The sequence below is a fragment of the Ovis canadensis genome, chromosome 2 (genome assembly GCF_042477335.2).
Source record: "Ovis canadensis isolate MfBH-ARS-UI-01 breed Bighorn chromosome 2, ARS-UI_OviCan_v2, whole genome shotgun sequence".
NCBI classification, from domain to species: domain Eukaryota; kingdom Metazoa; phylum Chordata; class Mammalia; order Artiodactyla; family Bovidae; genus Ovis; species Ovis canadensis.
In genome coordinates this window covers 40,259,814-40,276,707 of record NC_091246.1, presented here as the reverse complement: position 1 = coordinate 40,276,707, position 16,894 = coordinate 40,259,814, and the positions used below count along the sequence as shown (strand labels likewise).

General features: G+C 40.9%; 1 protein-coding gene across 1 annotated transcript; it reads right to left on the bottom strand.

The window, feature by feature from the left end:
* Window positions 1-10,244: 10,244 nt before the first annotated feature.
* GNRH1 (gonadotropin releasing hormone 1) lies at window positions 10,245-13,244 on the bottom strand. Its single transcript, XM_069575967.1, has 3 exons — window positions 13,008-13,244; window positions 11,951-12,046; window positions 10,245-10,453 (listed from the first exon to the last, which is right to left on the bottom strand). Exons 1-3 carry the CDS (start codon window positions 13,146-13,148, stop codon window positions 10,412-10,414), a joined length of 279 nt encoding a protein of 92 aa, XP_069432068.1. The 5' UTR covers window positions 13,149-13,244; the 3' UTR covers window positions 10,245-10,411.
* Window positions 13,245-16,894: the final 3,650 nt, after the last annotated feature.

Below are 16,894 nucleotides of genomic sequence, written 5' to 3'. Positions count from 1 at the left end.
ATCAGTGGAGAAAACTCCAGAAAGAATGAAGGGATGGAGCCAAAGCAAAAACAACACCCAGTTGTGGATGGGACTGGTGATGGAAGCAAGGTTCAATGCTGTGAAGAGCAATATTGCATAGGAACCTGGAATGTTAGGTCCATGAATCAAGCCAAATTGGAAGTGGTCAAACAGATGACAAGAGTGAACATCGACATTCTAGAAATCCACAAACTAAGATGGACTGGAATGGGTGAATTTAACTCAGATGACCACTGTGTCTACTACTGTGGGCAGAAATCCCTTAGAAGAAATGGAGTAGCCACCATAGTTAACAAATAAGTCCCAAATGCAGCATTTGGATGCAAGCTCAAAAACAACAGAATGAGCTCTATTCATTTCCAAGGCAAACCATTCAATGTCACGGTAATTCAAGTCTATGCCCTGACCAGTAACGCTGAATAAGCTGAAGTTGAATAGTTTTATGAAGACCTACAAGACCTTCTAGAACTAACACCCAAGAAAGATGTCCTTTTCATTATAGGGGACTGGAATGCAAAAGTAGGAAGTCAAGAAACACCTGGAGTAACAAGCAGATTTGGCTTTGGAATACAGAATGAAGCAGAGCAAAGGCTAATAGTTCTCCCAAGAGAATGCACCGGTCATAACAAACAGCCTTTGCCAACAACACAAGAGAAAACTATACATGGACATCACCAGATGGTCAACACGGAAATCAGATTGATTATATTCTTTGCAGTCAAAGATGGAGAAGCTCTATACAGTCAGCAAAAACAAGACCAAGAGCTGACTGTGGCTCAGATCATGAACTCCTTATTGCCAAATTCAGACTGAAATTGAAAAAAGTGGAGAAACCACTAGACCATTCAGGTATGACCTAAATCAAATCCCTTATGACTGTACAGTGGAAGTGAGAAATAGATTTAAGGGACTAGATCTGACAGAATGCCTGATGAACTATGGATGAAAGTTTGTGACATTGTACAGGAGACAGGAATCAAGACCATCCCCAAGAAAAAGAAATGCAAAAAAGGAAAATGGCTGTCTGAAGAAGCCTTACAAATAGTTATGAAAAGAAGGGGAGCAAAAAGCAAAGGAGAAAAGGAAGGATATACCCATTTGAATGCACAGTTCCAAATAATAGCAAGGAGAGAGAAGAAAGCCTTCCTCAGTGATCAAAGCAAAGAAAGAGGAAAACAATCGAACGGGAAAGACTAGAGATCTCTTCAAGAAAATTCAAGATACCAAGGGAACATTTCATACAAAGATGGGCATAATAAAGGACAGAAATGGTAGGGACCTAACAGAAGCAGAAGATATTAAGAAGAGGTGGCAAGAAGAACCAGAAGAACTGTACAAAAAAGATCTTCACGACCAAGATAATCACGATGGTGTGATCACTCATCTAGGCCAGGCATCCTGGAATGTGAAGTCAAGTGGGTTTTAGGAAGCATCACTACAAACAAAGCTAGTGGAGGCGATAGAATACCAGTGTGGCCATTTCAAATCCTGAAAGATGATGCTATGAAAGTGCTGCACTCAATATGCTAGCAAATTTGGACAACTCAGCAGTGACTGCAGGTCAGTTTTCATTCCAATCCCAAAGAAAGCCAATGCCAAAGAATTCTCAAACTACCGCACAATTGCACTCATTTCACATGCTAGTAAAGTAATGCTCAAAATTCTCCAAGCCAGGCTTCAGCAATACGTGAACAGTGAACTTCCAGATGTTCAAGCTGGTTTAAGAAAAGGCAGAGGAACCAGAGATCAAATCGCCAAAATCTGCTGGATCATGGAAAAAACAAGAGAGTTCCAGAAAAACATCTATTTCTGCTTTATTGACTATGTCAAAGCCTTTGTGTGGATCACAATAAACTGTGGAAAATTCTGAGAGAGATGGGAATACCAGACACCTTACCTGCCTCTTGAGAAACCTGTATGCAGGTCAGGAAGCAGCAGTTAGAACTGCACATGGAACAACAGACTGGTTTCAAATAGGAAAAGGAGTACATCAAGGCTGTATATTGGCACCCTGCTTTTTTAACTTATATGCAGAGTACATCATGAGAAACGCTGGGCTGGATGAAGCACAAGCTAGAATCAAGATTACTGGGAGAAATACCAATAACCTCAGATATGCAGATGACACCACCCTTAATGGCAGAAAGTGAAGAACAACTAAAGAGCCTCTTGATGAAAGTGAAAGAGGAGAGTGAAAAAGTTGGCTTAAAGCTCAACATTCAGAAAATGAAGATCATGGCATCCGGTCTCATCACTTCATGGGAAATAGATGGGGAAACAGTGGAAACAGTGTCAGACTTTATTTTGGGGGGCTCCAAAATTGCTGCAGATGGTGACTGTAGCCATGAAATTAAAAGACGCTTACTCCTTGGAAGAAATGTTATGACCAGCCTAGACAACATATTAAAAAGCAGAGACATTACTTTGCCAACAAAGGTCCATCTAGTCAAGGCTATGGTTTTTCCAGTGGTCATGTATGGATGTGAGAGTTGGACTGTGAAGAAAGCTGACCACTGAAGAATTGATGCTTTTGAACTGTGATGTTGGAGAAGACCCTTGAGAGTCCCTTGGATTGCAAGGAGATCCAGCCAGTCCATCCTAAAGGAGATCACTCCTGGCTGTTCATTGGAATGACCAATGTTGAAGCTGAAACTCCAATACTTTGGCCACCTAATGTGAAGAGCTCATTTGAAGAGACCCTGATGCTGGGAAAGATTGAGGGCAGGAGGAGAAGGGGATGACAGAGGATGAGATGGTTGGATGGCATCACCGACTCAATGGACATGGGTTTGGGTGGACTCCGGGTGTTGATGATGGACAAGGAGGCCTGGCGTGCTGCGATTCATTGGGTTGCAAAGAGTCGGACACGACTGGAGCAACTGAGCTGAACTGAACTTGATGACTGTAGCTTTTTGTATAATCTAAAGTTGGGAAGGTTGATTCTTCCATCTCCATTCTTCTTTCTCCAGCCTGTTTTGGCTATTTGGGGTCTTTTGTGTTTCCATATGAATTGTGAAATTCTTTGTTCTAGTTCTGTGAAAAATGCCATTGGTAATTTGATAGGGGTTCCATTGAGTCTGTAGATTGCATTTGGTAGTATACTCATTTTCACCATTTCCTACCCAGGAACGTGGTATATATCCCTCCATCTGTTTATGTCATCCTTTATTTCTTTCATTACTGTCATAATTTTCTGTATACAGTTCTTTTATCTCCTTATGTAAGTTTATTCCTAGATATTTAATTATTTTTGTTGCAGTGGTGAATGGGATTGATTCATTAATTTCTCTTTCTGATTTTTCATTCTTAGTATATAGAAATGCAAGTGATTTCTGTATATTGATTTTGTATCCTACAACTTTGCTAAATTCACTGATTAGCTATAGTTTTCTGATACTATCTTTAGGGTTTTCTATGTACAGTATCGTGTCATCTGCAAAGAGAGCTTTACTTCTTCTTTTCTGATCTGGATTCCTTTTATTTCTTTTTGTTCTCTGATTGCTGTAACTAGAATTTTCCGGAACTATGTTGAATAATAGTGGCAAAAGTGGACACCCTTGTTTTGTTCCTGATCTTAGAAATGCTTTCAGTTTTTCATCATTGAAAATAATGTTTGCTGTAGGCTTATCATATATGGCCTTTACTATGTTGAAGTAAGTTCCTTCTATGCCCATTTTTTTGAAGAGTTTTAATCATAAATCCAACCAGTCCATTGTGAAGGAGATCAGCCCTGGGATTTCTTTGGAAGGAATGATGCTAAAGCTGAAACTCCAGTACTTTGGCCACCTCATGCGAAGAGTTGACTCATTGGAAAAGACTCTGATGCTGCGAGGGATTGGGGGCAGGAGGAGAAGGGGACGACAGAGGATGAGATGGCTGGATGGCATCACGGACTTGATGGACGTGAGTCTGAGTGAACTCAGGGAGTTGGTGATGGACCTGGAGGCCTGGCGTGCTGCGATTCATGGGGTCGCAAAGAGTCGGACACGACTGAGCGACTGAACTGAATCATAAATGGGTGCTGAATTTTGTCAAAGGCTTTTTCTGCATCTATTGAGATTATCATTTGGTTTTTATCTTTCAGTTTGTTAACCTAGTGTATTACATTGATTGATTTGTGTCTATTGAAGAATCCTTGCAGTCCTGGAATAAACCCAACTTGATCATTGTGAATGAGCTTTTCACTGTTGCTGAGTTCTGTTTGCTAAGATTTTGTTGAGTTTTGCATTTATGTTCATCAGTGATATTGGCCTGTAGTTTTCTTTTTGTGTGTTATCTTTGTCTGGTTTTGGTATCAGGGTGATGGTGGCCTTATAAAATGAGTTTGGAAATGATCCATCTGCAATTTTTTGAAAGAGTTTTAGAAGGATCAGGATTAGCTCTTTTCTAAATGCTTGATAGAATTCTCCTGTGAAGCCATCTGGTCCTGGGCTTTTGGTTTTTTTTGGAGATTTTTGATTACAGCTTAAATTTCAGTGCTTGTAATTGGGTTGCGCATAGTTTCTATTTCTTCCTGGTTCAGTCTTGGAAGATTGAACTTTTCTAAGAATCTGTCCGTTTCTCCCAGGTTATCCATTTTGTTGCCATGTTAGTTGTTCATAATGGTCTCTTATAATCCTTTGTATTTCTGCATTGTCTGCTGTAACCTCTCCTTTTTCATTTCTAATTTTGTTGATTTGATTCTTCTCTCTCTTTTTCTTGATGAGTCCGGCTAAAGGTTTGTGAATTTTGTTTATCTTCTTAAAGAATCAGTTTTAGGTTTATTAATCTTTACTTTCATTTGCTTCTTTCATTCCTTTTTCATTTATTTCTGCTCAGATCTTTATGATTTCTTTCCTTCTACTAATTTTGGTGTTTTTTGTTGTTGTTGTTGTTCTTTTTTCAGTTGTTTTAGGTGTAAAGTTAGGTGTCTGTTCAATGTTTTTCTTGTTTCCTGAGGTAGGATTGCATTGCTATAAACTTTCCTCTTAGAACTGCTTTTGCTGCATCCCATAGGTTTTGAGTTGTCATGTTTTCATTGTCATTTGTTTCTAGAAATTTTTTGATTTCCCTTTTGGTATTTCAGTAACCTGTTGGTTATTTAGAAATGTGTTGTTTAATCTCCATGTGTTTGTGCTTCTTACAGGTTTTTTCTTGTAATTGATGTCTAGTCTCATAGTGTTGTCATTGGAAAAGATGCTTGATACAATTCCAATTTTCTTAAATTTACTGAGGTTAAATTTGTGATCCAAGATGTGGTCTATCCTGGAGAATGTTCCATGTACTCTTGAGAAGAAGGTGTATTCTTCTGCATTTGGATGGAATGTCCCAAAGATATCAATGAGATCCATCTCATCTAAAGTATCATTTAAGACTTGTGTTTCCTTATTTTCTATTTTGATGATCTGTCCACTGGTTTGAGTGGGGTGTTAAACTCTCCTACTATTACTGTGTTATTGCCAATTTCTCCTTTTATGCCTGTTAGTGTTTGTCTTATGTATTGAGGTGCTCCTATGTTGGGTGCATAGATATTTACAATTGTTATGTCTTCCTTTTGGATTGATCCCTCGATCATTATGTAGTATCCTTCCTTATTTCTTCCTTATCTTATTTTTATTTTAAAGTCTATTTTGTCTGCTATGAGATTGCTACACCAGCTTCCTTTTGCTTCCCATTTGCATGGAATATATTTTTCCATCCTTTCACTTTCAGTCTATATGTGTTTTGAGGACTGAAGTGGGTTTCTTGTAGACAGCTATGTATGGGTCTTTTTTTTTTTTTTAATGCATTCATCCAGTCTGTGTCCTTTTGTTTGAGCATTTAATCCATTTACATTTAAAGTAATTATTGATATATATGTTCCTATTGCCATTTTCTTAATTGTTTGGGGTTGATTTTGTAGATCTCTTTTCTTCTCTTGTATTTCTTGACTATATAAGTCCATTTAATATTTGCTGTAAAGCTGGTTTGGTGGTACTGAATTCTCTTAACATTTGCTTGTCTGAAAAGGTTTTTGTTTCTCCATCAATTTTGAATGAGATCCTTACCACGTACAGTAATCTTGGTTGTAGGTTTTCCCCTTTCAGTACTTTAAATAGATCCTGCCATTCCCTTCTGGCCTGCAGAGTTTCTGCTGAAAGATCAGCTGTTAAGCGTATGAGGTTTCCCTTGTATGTACTTGTTGCTTCTCCCTTGCTGCTTTTAAAATTCTTTCTTTGTGTTTAGTGTTTGTTAGTTTGATTAGTATGTGTCTTGGCATGTTTCTCCTTGGGTTTTTCCTGTATAGGACTCTGTGCCTCTGGGACTTCATTAACTATTTCCTTTTCCATGTTGGGGAACTTTTCAACTGTAATCTTTTCAAAAAATTTCTCATACCCTTTCTTTTTCTGTCCTTCTTCTGGGACCCCTACAATTTGAATGTTTGTGTGTTTGATATTGTCCCGAAGGTCTCTGAGACTATCCTCAGCTCTTTTCATTCTTTCTACTTTATTCTGATCTTCAGAAGTTATTTCCACCATTTTATCTTCCATCTCACCAATTCATTCTTCTGCCTCAGATATTCTGCTTTTGATTCCTTTCAGAGTATTTGTAATTTCAGTAATTGTGTTGTTTGTCTCTGTGTGTTTATTCTTTAATTCTTCTAGGTCTTTCTTAATTGATTCTTGCATTTTATCCATTTTGTTTTCAAGGTTTTTGATCATCTTTGTTATCATTATTCTGAATTCTTTTTCAGGTAGTTTGCCTATTTCCTCTTCATTTATTTGGACTTCTTTGTGTCTAGTTTGTTCCTTCATTTGTATAGTGTTTCTCTGAATTTCATTAGATATTTTTTAACTTATTGTGTTTGAGATCTCCTTTTCCGAGGCTTCAAGGTTGAATTCTTTCTTCCTTTTGGTTCCTGCCCTCCTAAGGTTGGTCCAGTGGCTTCTGTAAGCTTCTTATAGGGTGAGATTTGTGCTGAGTTTTTGTTTGTTTGTTTTTCCTCTGATGAGCAAGGCTGAATGAGATGGTAGTCCTTTCTGCTGATGATTGCATTTGTATTTTTGTTTTGTTTGTTGTTTAGATGAGGCATCCTGCACAGGGAGCTACTGGTGGTTGGGTGATGCTGGGTCTTGTATTCAAGTGGTTTCCTTTGTGTGAGTTCTCACTATTTGATACACCCTATCAATAACTTCAGATATGCAGATGACACCACCCTTATGTCAGAAAGTGAAGAACTAAAGAGTCTTTTGATGAAAGTGAAAGAGGAGAGTGAAAAAGTTGGCTTAAAGCTCAACATTCAGAAAACTAAGATCATGGCATCTGATCCCATCACTACATGGGAAATAGATGGGGAAATGGTGGACACAGTGTCAGACTTTATTTTGGGCGGCTCCAAAATCACTGCAGATGGTGATTGCAGCCATGAAATTAAAAGATGCTTACTCCTTGGAAGGAAAGTTATGACCAACCTAGACAGCATATTAAAAAGCAGAGACATTACTTTGCCAACAAAGGTCTGTCTAGTCAAGGCTATGGTTTTTCCAGTGGTCATGTATGGATGTGAGAGTTGGACTGTGAAGAATGCTGAGGGCCGAAGAATTGATGGTTTTGAACTGTGGTGTTGAAGAAGACTCTTGAGAGTCCCTTGGACTGCAAGGAGATCCAACCAGTCCATCCTAAAAGAGATCAGTTCTGGGTGTTCATTGGAAGGACTGATGCTAAAGCTGAAACTCCAATACTTTGGCCACCTCATGTGAAACGTTGACTCACTGGAAAAGACCCTGATGTTGGGAGGGATTGGCGGCAGGAGGAGAAGTGGACGACAGAAGATGAGATGGCTGGATGGCATCACTGACTCGATGGACATGAGTTTGGATGAACACCAGGAGTTGGTGATGGACAGGGAGGCCTGGCATACTGCGATTCATGGGGTCGCAAAGAATCGGACATGACTGAGCGACTGAACTGAGTATGGCAACCAATATTTGCCAATACGCTCCAGTATTCTTGCCTGGAGAACACCCTTTTGCCTGACAGAAGCCTGGCAGGCCACAGTCTACAGGGTCGAAAAGAGTTGGAGACTACCGAGGAGGCTGAAGACTTTTTGCCTGTGGCAGCTCTGCCCAGTGAGAGTTGAGCATGAAGATGGCACAGCTGCTTTGCTTGTGGGAACCCTGGCGGTGCCAGTGTGCAGCGGCATGGACTTCCTGAAAGTGAAGTTGCTCAATCATGTCCGACTATGCGACCCCATGGACTGTAGCCCACCAGACTCCTCCATCCATGGGATTCTCCAGGCAAGGGTACTGGAGTGGGTTGTATTTCCTTCTCCAGGGGATCTTCCTGACCCATGGATGGAACCTGGGTCTCCAGCATTATAGGCAGACACTTTACCATGTGAGCCACCAGGGAAATCCTCCACCACAAGAATTATGGCCCTATCAGTCTTTTTGCAAACCTCTTGTAGCTGGCTATTAGAAGGCCTCTTTGGCCAGTCTTTCTCCATAGCTTTGCCTGTTCAGGCATTTAGAGGGCTTGCGTACTGGGGTCCTTCTCTGTTGTTTGGCACATCAGGCACATAAAGGGGTGGGGGGGGCGGGGGCTGGCTGGGGTCCTACTCTGTAGATCAGCGCATCAGGTACTTAAAGGGGCACCCTGGGTGGGGCCCTACTCTGTGGTTCAGTGTGTCAGGCGTTTGATGGGCCAGCCTCTCTATTATTCAGCTGCCAATGCTGGCGTGTGGAGGGGAGAGAGGCTATGGTGATGGCTCCACCCACTATGCATGACTCAGCAGTATCACCTTGCTTTCATGGCTGCCTATTTTTCCTCCACGGGCATTTCCCACCACAGTCTCCTTCGTCACATCCCCTCAGTCTGTCTCTCCGCAGTCAACAGCAGCCCTCACTCTGGGATTGCTCCACAATCCCTAAACTCCAGCTCCCAGCTGCTGCGCCCTCTGGGGTATGTATGGCTGTGGCAGGACTGTCTGATTCTCATTCCATTTAGGCTGCTACAAATCAGCTGTTTCACTCTCAGCCTTACATGTTTCTCCTCTGATGCAGACAGTTACCCCCATGTGGGTATCAGACCCCTGCTTCAGTTCCCTCACCTGCCGAGGGTGGGTCCAGCCCTACAGACACTCCTATTTTTCCCCCTAGTTCCTACCGAGATTTGCGTGGGTTTATATATTCATTTCCGCTGGTCAGGTACCCCTGTCCGCTCTCAGCTGGTGTTCTGCATGCACTTGTGTGTCTGAAGGTATATTCCTGATGTATCCATTGAGAGAGACGTACTCCACGTCCACCTACTCCTGCGCCATCTTGTTCTCTCTCCTCATTTTAAAGGGAAGTAATAACATCCATTTTCCAAGGCTGTTCCAAGGGTTAGTGAAAATATTTATGCATCTATTATATCTAGTCCATTCTGGAGAATGAATGGTGCCAGTGCTGTTTGACCAGGGGACACAGGAACACCTGACACCTGTCTTCAACTGGCTATAATCCATATGTTTCTGAACTGAAATAATCAGAAAACTCAGACAGGGGAACAGTATTATTTTTAGGGCTTGGTCCAAATCTCATTATGCACCTCTTGCTCTGATGAACCTAGAGGGACCAAATGGAGCCCAAAAGATCGCTGGACCAGGAGCCCAGTGAGGCCTTCTTTCCCCGAGGCCTTTCTTAGGCTCTGGTTGACTTACAAAGGGATTGGAGACAATCTGGGGTGAGTGGGGAAACTTTGGCCTTGGGCCCATCTAACTTCTGTAGGTCAGAGAGAAAGCTTTCACCCCATAGAAAACTGGACTGAATTGGTATTGGGTTTAGAGCGATTGTCCTGTGAGTGCAGGGCGGTGGTGGGAGTGGAGGAGGAAGGGAGCCGTGGGATTCCTTGAGTCAACAATAACACTGCCTTTGTGTTACCTTCTCTTCTCTGTACCCCACCCCCCACGCAGTCAACACATTTAGGAGTACCCCCTTGGAGGCTTGTGGGCTTCCCAGGTGGCACTAGTGGTAAAAAACCTGCCTGCCAGTGCAGGAGACATAAGAGACGCTTGTTCGATCCCTGAGTCAGGAAGATCCCCTGGAGGATGGCCTGGCAACATACTCCAGTATTCTTGCCTGGAGAATCCTTTGGACAGAGGAGCCTGGTGGCTACAGTCCATAGGGTCACAATGAGCTGGACAGGACTACAGGGACTTAACACACTAGTATGCATGGAGGCTTACCATGTCCCTCCCACACCAGAGTTCTGAGTTAGAGAAAAACTTAACATTTATGCCATTTTATTCCCAATACAAGCACTTCCATCATGAAATCCATGTAACCTGTGTAAGAATTTCTGAAATTCACACAATTTACAGACGTTAAATGGGTCAAAGATTTCAAAATCAGAATTATACTTCAGTGTTATCAGTTTTTCTGGTCCTGTGGATTTATATTTTCCTCTGCCCAGTTTCCTCTTCAATCAGACTTTCCTGAAAAATAAGTCAGTAATAAATACATCAAAGTTGATTTTCTGAGCTGAATGTCAACTTTTTTTGACATTTAAATTTTAAAAAATATTGATATTTAAATAATAAATGCATTTGTTTTTTCATACTAAAAAATGCTAGAGAGTTGGATCATGCTTTATAAATCAAATAAACATAAGATCTATTAATACATTGTTTCTAAATATAGGGTGTGAGGACAGAGGTGAAAGAGAAGTTTGTCTTTTGACTTGTTCATCTATTATTAAGCCAGTCTTTGCTTCAATTCTGTCTTTCTAGTGTCATAGTCAGAAAATGTCACAGCTTGCTTTTATTTTATCATGAGGTAAGTAGGATTGAAAAAAAAAAAGGAAATAAAGATATTTGTCCACTTTTTTTAAAAAAAGAGTGGTGTTTACATTATACTGATTTATTTTTAAAAATTTATTTGGCTGCACCTGGTCTTAGTTGCGGCATGTGGGATCTAGTTCTCTGACCAGGCATTGAACCTGGGCCCTCTGGGTTGGAAGCATGGAGCCTTAGCCAGTGGACCACCAGAGAAGTCCCTGTCCGCTTTTTCTTTGTCCTGTCACTCATCTGCAGATGTGATGTATTCAGGCTTTCTCTGTTCCTGGGCATAACTGAAAATGATCTGTCATGCTTTCTCCATAGAATTCTCCAGGCAAGAATACTGGAGTGGGTTGCCATGCCCTTCTCCAGGGGATCTTCCCAACTCAGGGATTAAACTCAGGTCTCCCACACTGCAGACGGATTCTTCACCATCTGAGTCAGCAGTAAAGCCTGTAATGCCTTCTAACTGCTGCAAATAAGTGGACCACATTGCTCAGAGAATATCAATATTGAATTCAGGATTCAATGTCTATATTCAAGTCTCTTTATATATTAAAAAATAAAAATAAAAACCCTACATTGAGTAAGTAGGGTTCCATTTAGGGTGGAAATTTGGAAACTGGTTTGTCCAATCAGAAAACCAGAAATCAAATCTGTAGCTCTGAATTGTATGTTGATCAGTTGGGGATTTTTTTAATCCAAAAAGAAAATTCTGTACCGTACCAGTTTTGTTCTACATTTCCTGGGGAAAACTGTGTTATACCAAGAAATCTTGAAGAATTTGGTGGAGAAGTGTGATTTAGCCTAGAGTAGAATAATCCAGAGAGTTTGATGAATATACTTGAAGCACTAACATGTAGCTATGGAAGGAAATTTGTCAGTCATTCCTAAGCCAGAGCTGAGACTAGTGGACACCGTTTGCAAAGAGATTTCAATTTAAGAAATGAAATAAGATTCCAGCCATTAGCACTGTGTAACCACTGAAAAAGGGCGTTAAGAAATGACAAGGGCCCAGTACAAGAGGAATTCAGGCCGTCAGGAAGGTAAGCCCTGCAGGGGCTGAGAGGGAGTTGTCCTAAGAGGATGACCAAAGAGGCGGTACCCAGGACCCATCCATCTCTAAAGCTCCAAGTTGTTAACACTGTAACTCACCAGAGCTTCTTTCAGGTCCCTCAGAGGAGAATGGGACTGGTGAACAATGCACCCACAGCACTTAGGTTCTACTGGCTGATCGACCTCTTTGGCTATCTGCGAATAAAGATTATTGAAGATGGAGGTAAAGAAATGGGATTTTTCGTTTCCACCAAAAATTGTGTGTGGAAGGTGAAGTCAGGGGACTATGGGACTGAGAAAGTTGTGAGTTGGGATGGGGACTTTATTTTTTTCAGTTCTCCTTTTAAAAAATGTTAATTTTTTTTTTAATGGCTGCATCATCCAACATGTAGGATTTTTAAATTTTTTTTTATGGGATGCTGTCAGACACTTTTATAGATTGGTGTGCAGCTCTGGAGGCCATAGTAAGGAGAGAGAATATTTTTCTCCCTAGAGCTGATGAAAATGAAGTCCTTTGAACCTCACAAGGAGATGGTATACAAAAAAAATACAAGAGCTTATAGTTATGACTAGGATTGATCTAATTTTCTAGTTTTTACTGAATATGTCATAGTTAATAGATAATTGCTTCACAAATAGTCTATGGAGAGGATTCTGGGCTTATTTCATACTGTGCATGTGCTAAGTCACTTCAGTCATGTCCATCTCTTTGCAACCCCATGGACTGTAGCTTGCCAGGCTCCTCTGTCCATAGGATTCTCTAGGCAAGAGTACTGGAGTGGGTTGCCATTTCCTCCTCCAGGGGATCTTCATGACCCAGAGGTGGAATCCAGGTCTCCTGCATTACAGACAGATGATTCTTTACCACTGAGCCACCTGGGAAGCCTTACTGTTTCTAGGTCTTTTGGCGATTCTGTATCCTTAGAGTATAGCTTGCTCCTTTGCACCTATTCCCCTGAAATCATTCCTGTCCTTTGTTCCATGGGTCTCTGAATTAAAGCAGGAATGGGGCTTGACTTGGGAAGTGCCTTGTCTCCCCAGGAATACCTGTGTCAGGGACAAGAATCCATAGCACACTTGGGCACACAGAGGATTTTAATAAGCTTCAATTGGATCACATAAGCCATGTCTCATTTTGAAGTTGAGAGGGACTTACCTCTTGGAAAGAATCAATCACATTCTCAGCATTTCTCTTTCCTCCAGGGCGCAGCCCATAGGACCAGTGTTGACCAGAGCAACCCACCACACAGAAAGTCAGCAGGATTAGTCCAGCTAGAAGTTTGGGAGTCAGCTCCATTCTGAGGAATATCAACACAGTGATAAAAATAGACCCAGACTGGGTTAAGCAAAGACCTCTTTGGTGAAAAGCCTAACACTGGGGTCACTCACCCAGCAGAAGATGAAAGTGGGAGTGATCTACAGTTTTCACATATAGGTACTTTCCTGCCTTGGAGACAAAGCCAGTCCTTTAACATGTTGAGTACTTTTCAGAACTAAACTATTCTGATTTTTATTATTTATTTGGTTATCCAAACCTCAGGATTCCACCTTTATCAAATTCACTTTTTGCCTTAGTACTTTCTCCCCCTGTGATTGAGATTCTTTCCTGAGATAAAGAAAACTGGGCCATCTGCTCTGAAAAGTGGCTCCGACTAGAAGTCTCTGGTTAATAAAAGTTGCTTGACATTAAATGGTTACTCTATGGTGCTAATTGTGTTTTGCTGAGTGTGTGTCCTTTGGTCTTCCACATGGCCGCTGACTGGACCATCTGTGAGTATGAGAGAAGACCTCACACCTTTCAAAGCTCCGAGTCCCAGACCAGCTGCCTCCCTGGCCACAGAAGCCTTCAGCCATCTGAAGACATGTGGAATTCTTACAGATTAAATTTCCATTGGTGGGGAAGAAGCTAAAGACAGAACCAAATATTGGTTGATGAGCTCTTGCAGTTCCCCACAGGCTGGAGCTCTGTGGCTAGAGGTGACAAGGACCAAGAAGGTCAAGGCTTCTTTAGACACCACACCTGGCCTTAAGCCCTTAGGGTATAAAATGCCCTATAGACAGACAATAGCATGCAGTCTAAACAAAAGTTTTAGAAATACAAAGCATTTTACCTGTTTGAGAGCGGAGAGTCCCCCAAATCTCAAGCTTCCTTTGAAGTGTGTTGAATCTGACTGTTCATTTTTCTAGCTTCCTTTTTATATGAAGCTTTTCCAAGACACTGAAATCTTCCCCACTGGTAAACTGCATTGCACATGGACTATGATTTGTTGTTTTTTTTAAATAGTAATTTCTTAAAGCCTCACATCAAGCCCTTAATGGTGTATATAATTGGAACACCCACTGGTGTATCTGTTAAATTTAGTTAAATCTTGGCCATTAAAATCTCACCGAAGACTTTTATAGTCAAGGCCACAATTCAGATTAAAATCTAGCTATGTAGAATTCCCTTGAGGAAACTGACAGGCCAATCAAGAGTTCAAGGAAAATAGCTGTCTTAGACTAAGTCATGCTAAATGGCACACATGGGAACTCACAGAGGAGCCCATGTAATAGTAATGGTATAGTCAGGATGTATAGGAGCAGGTCTCAGCCCGTAGATTCCCCATGTGTAAAATGAGCTGAGTTATAAGAAGTGAGTATTGGTACTGTCCCAAACCCATACAGAATCGCTAAAGTAGATGGTAGGAGTTTGGAAATCCCCTAGTCTTCTACCCTCCAGGTTTCTTCTTTGACTATTTATTATTTTTTTAAATTTTTATCAGAGTATAGTTGATCGACAAGGCTGTGTTACCTTCTGTTGCACAGCAAAGGGAACCAGCCACACACATACATATACCCGCTCGCTCTCCCAACTCTCCTCCCTTATAGGTCATCACAGAGTATTGGGTAGAGTTCCTTGTGTATACAGCAGGTCTATTTATTTAACCTTTTTGGCTCCATCATCCAGGATCTTAATTCCCCAACCAGGGATCGAACTCACACCCTCTCCAGTGGAAGTGTGGAATCTCAACTGCTGGACCACAGGGGGGAAGTCTCTTTATTTTTAAAAAATTGGAGTATTGTTGACTTACAATGTTGTGTTAATTTCAGGTGTACAGCAAAGTGATTCAATTATACATACATAAATATGTGTGTATGTGCTTACTCACTCAGTTGTCTGACTCTGTGACCCTGTGGATTGTAGCCCACTAGGCTGCCCTGTCCATGGGGATTCTCCAGGCCAGAATACTGGAATGGGTTGCCTTGCCCTCTTCCAGGGATCTTCCCAACCCAGGGATCGAACCCAGGTCTCCTTCACTGCAGGTGGATTCTTTACCAGCTGAGCTACCAGGAAAGCCCATATGTGTATGTGTGTGTGTGTGTGTATATACACATACACAAAAAATATATATTCTTCAGGTGCTTTCCCTTATAGGTTATTACAAAATATTGAGCGTAGTTCCCTGTGCTATACAGTATGTCCTTGTTGTTTATGTTTTATATATAGCAATGTGTATCATCTGCTGATCCCAAACTCATTTATCCCCCACCTTTTTCCTCTGGTAACCCTAAGCGTGTTTTCTATGTCTTGGATTCTAGTTCAGTTTTGTAAATACGTTCATTTGTATCATGTTTTGAGATCTCACACAGAAACAACAGCCTATGATGTTTGTCTGGTTTACTTAGTATGATAATCTCTAGGTCCATCCATGTTGCTGCAAACAGTATTATTCCATTCTTTTTTTTGGCTAAGTAGTATTCCATCCTGTATATACCACATTGTCTTTCTTACAAGCCTTCTACAGTATCAAAAAGGTAAGGAGAAATGTTGCAGTTTGAATGTGCTAAGTGCAAAAATAGCCAGCCAGAGGTTCAGCTCATTTCAGTAGATGGTTATTGAGTTAAAAGACACAAATCCCTATGCTAAAGGTCATGGGAGTACAAAGATGAGAAATAATATGCTATGTGAATGAGGCTAACGTTGCTCATTATTACAGCCCTGCAAAGCAGATCTCATGATCTAAATTTCAGAGATAGACATTCCAACCCAGAAGTGAGCTGCTGGACGTTATATTTACACAGTAAAACCATTTTAAAAAGAGAACCATTACTCTTTATTATATTTATTTGAATACATGATTATCTTCTCCTAATTCACCCCAGTAAGTCATGATACTCTACGATCGCATCTTATTTAAACATCTATTAAGTCGTCCCAGCATTTAGTCAGCATTCAATAGATTGGAATGAATGAATGAAAGGTAAGGACCTTTTAACCTGATTAGATCTGTTTCCTTTTCTGCATCAAAGATGTGTTTTAACTGGCTCAGAATTAAATCTTCATGTCCAGTTGGATGAAGGTCTGTTACATTCGCTACGCTAAGCAGTAAATTGTTTCAAAATAACTGGATGTGTATTCACTTTAGAGTTAAGATTGGAAATTTCTCCTTGAGTAGGATGCTAGATCAGTCAGCTGTTGCCCAATGTCCTCCGGAAATAATTACATCTGCAAGGATTTTGGCGTAACAAGCAATGTTGGTCCACCCAAATAAACTTCTTTGCCCAGACACCTCTGTGGAGGTTGTCAGATCTGTGATAGGGTAGAGAAGAGGATGAACTTTAATTGCAAATCTAGGGGGAATTAGAAAATAATAAGTGATTGACTTTTTATCTCATTTAGACACTTTGAATAATTTAAGCACCATTCTGACATGGAGGAATGGAACCTCATCTCCCTAAGAAGGTAATGAGAGGCTGGTTTTCAACAAGAGTCCATTTTGTTTGAACGATGGATGCTGTTTAAGTTGTGATGTGCTTGTAACAGTATTGCTGAAGCAGATATGTCTTTGGTTGAGACTAATGAAAGGGGAGTTGAGACTTTGACCCTTGTCATGTTAATCTTTTATCCCTGGTTAAGCTTCCCTGGATTACTGGTAGCCAAATGACATTCAGTCTTTGAAAAATGCTTTGAAATTTTTAGATGAATGCAGCCACATGGTCTGTGAATTCCTTCACTATGCGTCATGCCCTTGAAGCCTGCCTTAGCACTGTCATAGATCTCAA